The sequence below is a fragment of the Lonchura striata genome, chromosome 7 (genome assembly GCF_050655825.1).
Source record: "Lonchura striata isolate lonStrDom1 chromosome 7, ASM5065582v1, whole genome shotgun sequence".
NCBI classification, from domain to species: Eukaryota; Metazoa; Chordata; class Aves; order Passeriformes; family Estrildidae; genus Lonchura; species Lonchura striata.
Window position 1 is genome coordinate 35,650,498 of NC_140709.1, and position 12,918 is coordinate 35,663,415.

Consider the following 12,918-nt stretch of genomic DNA (forward strand, 5'->3'; position numbering starts at 1 on the left):
TTGTTCTCTAGTCTTCAAAGATGACCTGAGACTCTCACCCAGGCACAGGTTTATCTCTCACCCCTCCAACAAGGACACAGTACTACATTTGTACAGCATTTATTCATTATAGCAGTGGTCAAACCCCAGATGCTCCCAGAGGGCTTGGCAGGGGTAGGTGGATTCCATAGCTGTTGGTCTCCTTGATGGATACTGGATTTTCCTAAGTTTTCCTCAGCACAGCTGATCACTGCACTTTTGGGTCAGAACACATGAGTTCATGGTTTAGCACAGGAGTTCCCATTGCTTTGGGCAAAACAGCAACCAGTACAGAGGCCCCTGAGACCTGCAGAGGTATAGGCACCAACTTTGATGGTGGTGTGATACTCTTCTACACCTCAGTGGAGAATTAGGAGTATAAGAGAAAATTAAAGTACATGTATACCTGCCAGAGGAGAAGGCTCCCTGCTGTGGGAAGCTTCTCCCAGGACTCCCTGCATCCCTCAAGCCACCTCAGGAATTACACCTTCCCTCCTTCAGGAGTTACAGAGCTGGCTGAACCAGCTCTCAGCAACCTCAGAGCACCAAGGGTAGCAAAAGAGCTCCCTTATCCCTACAGGCAGAACTTCTGGTGTTGGGGCCACAGGACCAAGCAACAATCATTCTAAAGGTGTTGTAGGGTAATTAATTTGCTGCCCATGAGGGAAATTTTAGAGCATGGTACTTTAATCTGGAAGCATCCTTGTGTGAATATCCCTGCCATGTCTGCCCTTTGGGATCACCAATTACAACCCTGCACAGTGTTCTGCACACACGGGCATCCTCTCATCTTCCTTCTCATCTCCCACACCCTCATTCCCACGTAGGGCATTGACTTGCACACCAATCCAAAAATGCACACCACAGACCTCACTGGATCGATGTCCCCACCAAAATGAAGCTTCAAAGATGTGAGAAGCCATGGGGCCTGGGATGGAGGGTGTAGCCACAATGTGTGGAGCTCCACCCTTCAATGCCCTCCACACCTACCAACAACCACACAGTCAGGAGCTAAGTCCATGTCTTTTAGTAGGCCAGGAGCAGCTAAAGCTGTGTAACTCCTCAGGGTAAAGCTGAAAGGGGAACACGAGGATGGGTCTGGGGAGCACTGGTCTTCTTCAGAGACATGCCAGATGTTTACAGAGGTGATTAAGCAAGAGATCCTGATGAATCAGATCAGAGGAAGACTCTTCCTTGAGGTACAACTATAGCAATAACAAATTCTAGAATTGGACTCAAAAGTGCCACACTTTGAACTAAGTGGGCAATTAAACAATCAGCTACTCTATCACAAGTGAAGTGATCAGTGTCAGAACACAGTGATGGTATCAGTTCTTCTTCCTCTTTTGAAACAGCAGCCCCAAATATAAAGAGCCAGGAATTTGTGACCTGAAGTTTGGAAGTGCTGCCACTCATGGTGGTGGCATAATGCCTGTGAAGACATCCTTGGCCCATGAGGTTGAGGCACTTGCTGAGGCTCTGCCAGCTCTCAGTAGATGCTGAGCAGTTTGCTGGCAGCTGGATGCAGCCATGGGGCCTGATCCATCCCTGAGTCACTGCAGGCACGAACAAGTTTACCCCACCATGCTTTTGGCACAGGAGCAGTGGCAATGCCAGGGAGGACACTTCTGGAAGAGGCCTGGGCTCTGACAGCAGTTAGAGAATTAAGGAAGTTTTTTGAGAAAGACTGTGACACAGAAAAACTCAAAATGTTTGGGCCAGATACACATGTGGTGTAAGTTAGACCCACGCTGGCTCTCAGCCCTGCAAAGGAAGGAATTTACTGATGCCAAGGTGAGCCATGAGATTAATGCTTTCCCTGCCTCATGCTCCGGCCCTCCATCCCCCTGCTCTTGGTGAGGAGATGTGACCCCACAGAGCCACATGGGCTGTCCTGTCCACACAGATGAATTCCCTGCTGGCCCTGTAACCACTGCAGGGATGGCCAGGGAGGAAGCTGCTTCAGGAGATCTCCATACTGACCTGTCCCTGCCTTGGCTGAGGTTTATCCAGCACACCAGTGACATCAGTGCACAATGTAAGCACCAGCTACCAAATGTGACAGAAGGAGAGTTGTACCTGCTCTGCAGATACAAATTGTAAAGGACAGTCTTTCCACGGTGAGAGTTTCCCAATCTGAAGTGTAGCACTCTCACTAGAGACTTTTGCAGTATTTCTACTGTTGGGAATCCCTTTGTTTTCCACAGGCAGCACCTTCTCACACTCAAACCTACGGCAATGCCATATCCAAGCCCCAGCTTTATGATCCCACATCACACACTAGAGCAGATCCACAACACATGACAAAATTCTTTTTTCAACCTCTCCATTGGCTTTAGCTTTAAACCTCCTAATTTGCCAAAACTACAATTTCCCTTGAAGGGTCCCACTACCAGTGCCCATGAGTCAAGGGGGAGAGATCACTGCACCCACTGCTGCCACATGTCTGAGCTGAGAGATCACCCTCTCACATTTCTGGCCAAACTGACACCTCTGCAACCAAAATCCAAGCCTAGATGTGTATCCTGTTAGCAAGGACTGACTTTGGGTCTGCCAGCAGCAGAATCCCAAGTGCTGAGGCTTTTACTGTGTCTTCCGACAGAGCGTTTTGGTTTTCTATCCCCACTGAGAGAAAGGCTCAGAAACTGAAGGAAAAAGGCACCCCAAAGGGCAGAGGAGGCCAAGGGCTCAGTGCTGCATGGGCTGGCTCTCCCTGTTCAGCAGCATCTAACCAGGCCAGCCACATCTCCAAGAGCTGGAAAGAAACAAGGCATGCAGAGCAGTAATAACAAACATAAGATACCAATTAATGCACATATGCCACTGAAAATTCTGGCTTTTCCCCATTTGTTCTCATTTAGAATAAAAAGAAGAAAATTAATTTCTCCTATTTTTCTGAATGTTGTAAATTCCAGCACACTTCCCTTCAACACAAGCAAAACATTTTGTTTTCTTCAAGTAAAGATGCTTAGTATAATACCAATGAGAAATGTCAGGGTGATTCTAAATGTCATACAAGAGAGATGAAAATTACTATTTCACTATGGTCTATAAGATTAATTGAAATTGACCCAAATGTTTAAACCTAAATGGACCATGTTTCACATTGCCACATTGATTTTGCTGCTTCCACTGCACTGAAGTTTGTGGCATTTGCATTATAGCTGAGTCCAGCCATCTGCTGATCCAGCCAGGAATTCAGCAGATCAGAGGCACAGCATCATGACCACAGCAGTCCCCAGCTGAGTTTTTCTGTTTCTACCACCTCTAGTTTAGAGTCATATCACCACTACTTGGGCATGAAAAAATTTGCTTGCCTTCAACATTCACACACTCTGACACTACCTAAGTCCTAAGTTCTAAGTCCTTCCAAATTCCTCCCATAATTCATAAAAAAATCCATCCAAACCTCAACTCTGCCACTGGTGAATTGGAGGCACTAATGAGCCAATGGCTTCATTAGGAAGTATTGTGTTTAATTGGAAATGCACTCAATCATTGCCAAATCATAAAAGGCAACATCATAACTGTGACTTTTCAGCTAGGGAAAAGGTGGCCAAAAAGTGGTTTGATAAAGAAATAAATAAAGTAAGGAATCAGTGAGTAAAAGGGTGAAAAAATGATCACTCCTCACAACACAGGGACAGCAAAGCACAGTGAGATCAGGACATAGCCAGCAAAAAGGACCAAAACCACATTTTTGTAACAAATACCAAAATGTTGTAGAACTTAGTGCAACAGGACAAAGCAGACATTGATTTCGAAAGAATTAGACAATTCACAAAAATAGATTTGTCAGCAGCTACTTAAATGATCACATGGCTCAAACCCCTTCAGCTTCTGGCTGAAGAAATCTTAAACCTTTCAAGATTTTTGCAGTGGAGGGAACACTCTGTGCTGTGTTCCTGCAAGCTCTCTTAAAATCACCCCTGAGCAGTGGGGGTCTAACCCAGAGCAGAAAAAGATCCCAAACTGTTTATCACCTGTGATCCACATTTATCTCAAGAGTCACAAAAACTTCTAGTGAGAATATTTTCTGCTCTGGTCACCTCCTCCCAACTTTCTATGCCAAATGTTTGGCTGTGTTTGTGTACACATAACCTTCTGAGTTCCCTTCTAGTCTTTCTCATTATCACATAGCATCACTTTAAATTTTAATTTCTGCTTTTTCAACAGCCAAAAAGATAAAAGTGCCTGTTTCACGACATGACAAAGATCCTGCTTCCCTTCAACCACATGCAACTGTCCATTTCCAGCTTTGTTCACATCTATTTATCAGTAACAAGTTAAGTTGCCTATTTTTTTTTTTTTTTGTACAAAGCTTTATGCTAATGCTAGGACTTTGAATCTCTCTCTAAAAACTAAACCAAATCACCAAATCTATGGGATGAGATTAATTTTTAAGCAGGGCACTTTTTATACATGAATATCCAGCTGGCTTACGCCTTACCTATTAAAAGAGTGTATTTAATTGCCCTAGCACTTCTATTGCTGTGACATTTCAGTGCATTTTTTTTCCTAACATCTAATCTGACCCTCCCCTAGCATAATTCAAGGCTGTTTCCTGTCATCTTTTCACTTGAGACATGGCAGAACAGACTGATCCCCACCTCACTACAGCCTCCTTTTGCATCTCCTGATGTTTGAAATGAAAGCACAGCAGGACCCCAGATAAATCCATCCAAACCCCCCGGATACCCAATGTGGCTGGGTGAGATTTAAAAGCTTGTATATTTTTATCTTTACAGCAACAAGATCCTTATTTTCTCATTATGTCCTCAGCTGCCTGCCTAGGACACTTCAGTCAAAGCAGCAGACAACTCACAGCCACTCCTCCCTCTGTGGCCTCCACGGAAGAAGCATTTCATTTTGTTGCCCAATTCTTCCCCCAAGCACTTCAGGCTCTGCAATAAGACCAGCCCAGAGCAGACAGAATCTACTTCCATGCTTATTAAGACTGGGCAAGCTGGTTTTGCTCGCCCACAGACCTTCCACTTCCACCTCCTTATTTAATAAATTAAAAATCAGCACTGCGGTCTGATCACATTGGGTTCGTGGATCAGGGAGAACAAAGAGCAGAGAGCATAAAAATCACAAAGGAGCCAAAGAGCAGCAGGTGTAAAAGGAGGAGAAAGAACCTCCAAACCAAAGACAGGAACAAAGGAGAGGAGGTGGAACGTGGAACCCTTTGAAGAGGTATTGCAAACTCAGGGCAAGGTGGGGAAAAGACAGAGCTGCTGTCTGCACCATGGGGCAGAGCTGAGGAGGTTGACAGTGCTAAGAAGGGATGCTCCACTGCCTGCTCCACAAACACACCAGGAGAAAGCAGTAACTGCACACAAGCCCCTTTCCTAGAGGGCTCTTTCAAAGCAATATTTAAGGCAGACAAGGCTAACCAGGTCTTGTAACGCAGCCAGGTTGATCTTGTTGGTATGAGCAGCAGGGGACTACCCAAACAGGACTTAAGAAGAGAGTCAGGACATTTCCCAGCAAGAAACTGGAACCTAAAAGCTTAAATCCATATCTAGACTCTTGCAAAAACACCTGCACAAAAACTGTGTTTACACAACCAACATCTTTCAATGCTGAGTGCCTCCAGAGCCCAAGTTTGGATTCTTTAAACAAAAGTGACCTCCTTTCCAGAAACACACACATCAACAACTGCTAATTTCAGTCTAAGCCAAGCTGCTCAGCACCTTTGGAAAAATACCTCTGCCCTTTTAGATCCTTGGACTGAGATGTTTAGATCCCTGGACTGAGATGTTTCAGGAAGTCAATTAGAATTAAGTGACCGCCCCAAGGCCCTGCTTCAATGGGGAAGGAAAAATCACAGTGGTAAGTCAGGAGTTCCCATCTCCAACTCTGAACATCCTTCAGTCACACCCCAGAAGGCAGAAGAGTCTGCAGAAAGAAAGGGAAGTGTGGAGATTTATGACAAGGGAGGCATTACAAACATCACAGTGCCCTCTTTAAGCTAATTGATCTCCAAGCCAAGGGGAAAACAAGGAACTGTATGGCTGGAGATCAGTGTAAGGAGATCAGTGTGTATGTCTATTCAGCAAATGTGGGGTTAATTAATATAACCCATACCTCCTTCAGCTCTGGTTTAATGAAACAGAAGGTTATATGGCAGTCTGCTCCCTAGCACAACAGAATGAAACAAAACATTCACACTGAAGCCAGAGACTCGGTGGGGCATTTCCCAAATCACTGCAGATGGGCACAGGCAAGAATCTGATGTGTTGAAAAAGGGGGAAGCCTGGCAGAAAAGAAGGGGAGGAAAATGAAGCAGTATAAAGGAACACAAGGAGTGGGGCTGCTCCACCACAGGCAAGTGGTGAAGGAGAGCCTAAAGTCTGATGTGTGCTTGTCTGTGTGCAGAACAGGCTGAACCCTGGGGGTGGATTATGACTTGCATAAATATCCGTGACTTATCCAAATGAATGGAGTGGCCTGTGCAGCTGAGCCATCATCCCAACTCCCTGTAATTAGCATGGGAACCTATTAATTCTTCCACATTACTGGGAAAAGAGATGAACACAGGTGCCTCCAACTAAGAGGCAAATTCCTATAAAGTACAGCATATTTTCAGAGTTCTCTCACCTCCAGGTGAAATATCTTCTAATGCATCGGAGAGCTCTGCTCAGGGGCCTGTACTGATTTTTTCAGCCAGTTCTGGAGCTGTTCAAATCCCAGCTACCCATCACATCAAGATTCAATGGATATATCTCAGAGACAGAGCCTATCCCTGGCCTTCCTTCCCCCAGGAGCACTGGAGCCAAGAGTGAGGGCAGAGTATCTGTTCCTACACACTGTTGTGCCACACAGCTCTGGCCTAAGCTAGACCCAAACAGCTGTGCTGGTACTGACCAATTCTCACGATATTCCCCAGAACACTGGCTGCAAAGAGCAGCCTGGTGGACGACTCTGCTGCTGAGTCTCTCTCTGACAAACATCTCTGAGTGAATGCAATGTACCCTTGCTGGGGAAATCTAGGGGGAATTCTGGGCAGAGGTGAATGGTAGAAACTGCCTCATTGGGAAAAGTTCTGCCAACAAATTCCCTGGCAGAATTTGGTGGATTTAAGAGCAGACCCAAGAGCACAGCTACTTTCCATGAAGAAGAACTGTCTGTGAATGAGGCACAGGTTTCACAGCCCAGCTGTCCCTGGGAGTGCCGCAGGAGCAGACCCAGGGTCTAACAGGGGTGAGGATTGTCCCACATCCTGGGACCCCACAGCCCAGCTGAGCAGGGTTCCGAGCGAGGGCAGGGGTAACCACACCCAAGAGAGCTCCTACCGGGAATACTGATGAGGTTCATCTGACAGCAGGGGAGAGGAGGCCAGCAGGAAAGGAAGAAATGGGGCGAGGAGGGTGTGACAGGGTGTGACAGCTCCTTAAAGCAAGAGCGTAATTGGGCTCCTCTGCAGACTGAGTGGGCTGAGCCCTGAGGGACAGATTGTATCTCCTGCACAACTCCCATACCTTGCTAAAGCCTGTAGGATGGAAAGGGACTTGTGTCCCTGCTCCAGAAAACAGGTGATACAGGCACAAAAGTCTGGATGATACCATCAAACCTAGTGGCTTTCACCTGCAGCCTTCCAGTCCAGGGTTTCCTATTCAACACATACACATTCCAATGTCTCCTAGCAAAGACAAAGGCTGAAATAAAAAGGTCAGAAGTCACAACTGCAATGTGAATAGTAAGTTGAATGGGGATTTTGTTTGTAAGACTCTGGGATCATCACAGAAACTGGATATGCAGACAGTGAAATCTCTTTTTCATTTCTCCTGACAACCATCTCTGCTGACCTGGAAACACATCATCAAACAGAATCCCTGAATAAAGAAGAGAGATAGGGTTTTGTTTTTTTTTACCTCCTAGATACAAGATGCTTTAGCTGTGAAGAAAATTATTTATCAGACTTCAGCTCCTTGTTTTCCTCAGTTCTTAGTTCTCCTATGAGCATCCCTTGAATGATGACATTTATTTGGCATGTCATTTCCCTCTGAAGCTCACCCTGGCACAAGCTCCCTTTGCATTAAGTTGCTACACAATATAATTCAGGACAAGCAACTTGCTCCTGCAGGAAACCCTTGCCATTTGTTCACCCTTGACTGATATTTGCCAGGTAATTTCTCTACATAATCCTCCATCTATTCAATGTGTATTAGCTGCCCTTCAGAAGAAATTACTGTCTCAAATTAGAGCTGTTTTAAGTGAAAAAAAAAAACCAACCAGATTTAATGATATTTCTCTGGCCCTGAATACACGAGATAAAGCTTGCAGAGTGGGATTTTCTGTGGGGTTATCTCTAAGGCTCCAAACCTCAGCATCTGAGTAGCTTATTCCATCTCTGTACCATTGATTCTGTGCTTCCTCACTTTTGTCTACCTGCAATAATCTCTTGACAGCAGAAATGGAAACAGCTTCTTGTCACTACTTAATGATTCTGTCTTAAGGCAGGCACTGGAACTCAGCATAAGGTGAATTTTATGAATAAAATGAATAAAATCCCCTCCTGTAATAGTTTTCCTAGATGTGTCCACCCCCACCTGCTTTTCTATCAGAAAGGAAAGTTCCCAAGTGATTTATCTTTTGCTTTTCAAGCAAAAAGTTTGATACATTTTTTCCAGTTGTCAAAAAAAAAAAAAAATTAATTGTCAAGCAACTGTCCTTATTTAACTATAATAGCAGCAGAAACCGGCTTTTTGATGCTCTGGTTAGCATCCTTCTCTATTCTTTTGGGATACTTAGATGGTCTCTGAACATCTGGATCACAACAATACACCAAAACCTTTATTTTCCAGCAAAAAACCTCTCTTGCAATAGAGAGTTCCTATCATCCACTTCTGAGACAGACACCTACTCACATACTTACTGAGACTTGTACTAAAATAAAATTAATCTACAGAAGGAAAAGGAACTCATCCAAAGATGCTGCCCAACTTTCCCCTTTCCTGCAAAGCACAACTGATGGTGCTACTTGCAGTTCATAAGATTATTTCTGTTAATTCATTAAGGCAGGGACCTGATCATCCAGAGCAAAAATGCTCCAAATAAATATAGGTTCAAATGAATAACCCTGTCAAATAAAAGAATAAATATTTCCCCATCCAGATGGCTCCCTTGACATCTAACCTATCTGATTTATTGGGGACAGGAAGCACAACTGGTGGGGCAGTGTGGGAGGCCTGACATTTCCACACTTGGCAAAATCCAGGGTTTTCACAAAGTACAACGTGTCCTGTCTTGCCTGCTCCAACTGGCTCAAGGGAATTCGGGAGAACTTGGAATATATAACATGCCTAAAGAGGTCTTTGGCTGACAGCAGGTAGGTTTGGGGTTAAAAAAATTATCCCAACACATCAAGAATGTCTTTTCCCATTAAAGAATTCCTATGATACTTTCAGGAAGAATTTGCTCTGGCGCTCCATCCCTGCCTATGGAGGGAGGTGCACAGTGCTGCAGTGGGATTAGGCTGTGAGCTCTCTGCAACAAGGACTATCCTAATTTCATGTCTGATACTTGCCACAGTGTGGTCCTTTCTCACACCTCACAGGAGTGAGGAGTTTCTAACTAGAGACTCACAACTGTCACTCAGCAGGGTGAACATTCCCAGTGTTCATAGGCACATCCCTCCCAGCCACATCTCACACAGGGATAGCTACAAACTTTGGGAGCCAAGTGCTTGTCTCCTCTGCTGCCAGGCACTGTCTCCTCTCCTCCTGCATCAGTCTCCCTGCCCCAGATACAAACCCCCAGCCTTGCCCATGCCAGGCCTTTGCTCCTGCAGGCCCATGACAGCCCCATGTGGGTCATCCATGGTGGTGTCTCTGCTATCAACCAGCTGTTGAAAATCCTTAAGGTCCCTTCCAAGCCAAACCATTCTATGGCTCTATCATTTGATTCAACTCAAAACTAACACTGTGAAAGATAAAAAAAACTCCTAATTGGATTAATTCCTTGCTCTGCTTTACTCTATAAATTCATGAACAAATGTGTTCATGGCTGGGGCATGCTTCTGATGGTGGTAAGGACTCACTAATCAGCAGAAGTGCTTTAGAGCAGACCCAAGTGCATCCCTGCTCTGAGATGGACACTTCCTGACCCAAGGAGCAAGGCTTGCAAGTGAGAACCAGCTTGTGCAAACTTTCACCCATTTGACCCCCAACAACTACTGACCCACCCAAGGAGCTGCTATTTTTATTACAAGGGGCTCACATACACCATCAGGTCCCAGGAGCCAAGCAAGTTATCACTCTTAAACTGAGCCTCAGCAGTGAGATACTTCAATGTGCACATTTTGCCTGTGACATGCACAAGGTAAAACCTTTCATGTTGACCAATCTTATGTTTGCCACCTCACCTGCATAATCACACTTGCAGCCTCTGCCCTCACTCATTTTACTGAGTAAGCTCTCCCTCAGCTGCCCTCTTCTTCAGTTTATCCTGGAAATTTATATTGCTGTCTACAGAGCAGTATCTGAATAAATCTTGATGAGACAGTTCTTTAAGGTTGTTTTCTAATTATAAAGCTAATTTGGAAAAAAAAAAAACAAAACATGAGCAAAAACAACCTCAGAGGAGCACACATATTTTATTTACAGCATGATGCATCCCAGGAAATCTCCACTGGAAACTACACGGAGCCAAATTTGTAAAAGTAACAAAAGCCATCAAATAAACACATCAGTCACTGAAATGAGAACTAAACCCCACAGACATAAAAACAAACCAGTTACTTACAGTTTTGCTGCGGTTCTGGAGGGAATTTGAGACGGATAATGGCCAAGATTATGAAAACAACCACAGGCCAGGAAATTAAAACAAACGACCATACCTATAAAACAGCAATGAAAATATATCGGTTACGTTTGTCACATTGATGTTACCCAGAGCCTGTCTGGAATGTACAAGCAGTGCCCTAAGTGAGTTATGAGGTGCATTGTAAATCACTCCTGTCTTGGCATGCATACAATTAAAATCCAAGCATTATCTATTCAGGAAGAAAAACTACCGAAGATTTCAAGAGCAAATAACAAGGCTGAAAGTAGCACAAGGTTTCAGTTTGGCTGATAATTATGGGGGACTGTGTTTACCCAGCTTTGAGACACTGCTATGTCACACTGAAGGCACGCTGGGAAGCACCAACCAAAAGATAAAGCAGCTGCAGTGTGAAAGCTTGGTTTCACTTTCAGTGAAATGATGGATAAATAGGACTTCAAGTGACCTACACCCCAAAATTAAAGTCTTTGACAAGCCTACAGCAGTTTTCCCAAAAAAATTTAGCTGTTTTCCACAACCAGTGGATCCTCATGGTAGAGCTGGAAGAAAGGATTTTCACAGTGGTCATTCACAAGATGTGGAGCTCAAGCACAGTAGAGGAAGGGGTTTATGGAGTTGTGCAACCAGCTTACAGAACACACATCTGAACACCCATCATCAATCAAATTCCCTTATAAGAATTTCTGATCCCAGCAGCCCAAATCCCTGCCACCTTTCCATCTCCAGTAGCAGTCCATACAGATGGGCTGAGATGATTCCCAGAATGGTTTTGGTTAAAGGGACCTTAAAGCTGATACAGTCCCACCCGCTGCCATGGGAAGGGACACCTTCCACTTTGCCAGGGTGCCCCAAACCTGGCATTGGACACTGCCATTGATGGGGCAGCCACAGCCTCTCTGGGCAATCTGTGCCAAGGCCTCCCCACCCTCACAGGGAAGAATTTCTTCCACATATCTAGCCTAAGGTGGAAGAGAAATAATGTAATATTGCCCTGATGTGTTGAAAAACACATGACTATGTATAGAACTCTTGTCTCTATGAGGGTTGCCCCTTTCATTGGACAAGAATTAAGAAAACACTAGAATTAATCATGTACTATAGTAAACCAATCTAGGAAAGATGCCCAAAACTTTAAAATACAAACCCTGGAGTTTTGTGAGCTAGGAAATTGGAATTATTCAAATAATCCCTTGCTTTTGCACTAGCTGGAGAGCTGGCTCCCATGCTTACTAGATTAAGAGTTTTCCATTCATCAGTAGTTAAACTGAAACTACTGTGTGCTACAAAATTGCTGTTCTATCTTCAGGTCAATTTTTGGAACTGCAAAGATGTCTTTCTTCAAAATAATCCCCTTTTTCATTGTTGTGTTGCTATTTTATTTCAGATCAGCAGATATTACCCAAAGCCTGTTTACAAAGTAATTCCAAGCCCATAACCGTGTTTTCATTTCCTGTAACACTCAGTGAAACATAAAGCCAAACAGACAGACAAACAAATCCTGGAGAGCAATTCAACTTAAAGATGGTTGTTCTACAGCAGCTCCATCCCTATCGTCCCTGATGAGGTGACTCAGGCTTGAAAGTAGGAGCAAACTCATGCCTCAAAATAGGTAGGTGACAGACATCAAACCACCTCCCCCCACACCCCTTCAGAAGGTGCTCCTATAATTTTAGCATTTAGCCACATTTAGCTTAGACAGACCATACCCTTCCTGCTTTTTATGTATACACTGCCAACCTGTAACAAGATCCATCACTGACACTGACATATTTTAGAATTTTTTTATATCAGATGCTTTCTCTATAATCAGTGCTCAAACATGCAGTTTAACTGAGATTAATTCTCATGCAAATGGTATTATTAATGTGTCCTCCTTGTTTAGTACCACACAGGCTAAAGTAAAATTATGGGGTAACAGCACAGAAACTGATATTAGTCAGAAGCTGCCTAAAGGAAGGGCTGGACATCTGTCACATTCCTGGGACAATAAATGAATACTGATTGCTCCTACTCAGGAAAATCATTGTCCCTCCCCATTTTGAGGGACACAATGGTGCTTATACTCCCCACTTTCCAGACATGTCTTCTCTCAGTATCTCTGTCCTGTGACTT

At 44.3% G+C, this 12,918-nt stretch overlaps 1 protein-coding gene across 2 annotated transcripts in view; it reads right to left on the reverse strand.

The window, feature by feature from the left end:
- ABCA12 (ATP binding cassette subfamily A member 12) overlaps positions 1-12,918 on the reverse strand; it is a 107,359-nt gene that overhangs the window by 69,468 nt on the left and 24,973 nt on the right. For both annotated transcript variants that reach the window (XM_085585491.1, XM_077785195.2), the window contains exon 4: positions 10,768-10,861. In XM_085585491.1, coding sequence (XP_085441617.1) covers positions 10,768-10,861 — 94 coding nt within the window. The remainder of the gene's footprint in view (positions 1-10,767; positions 10,862-12,918) is intronic.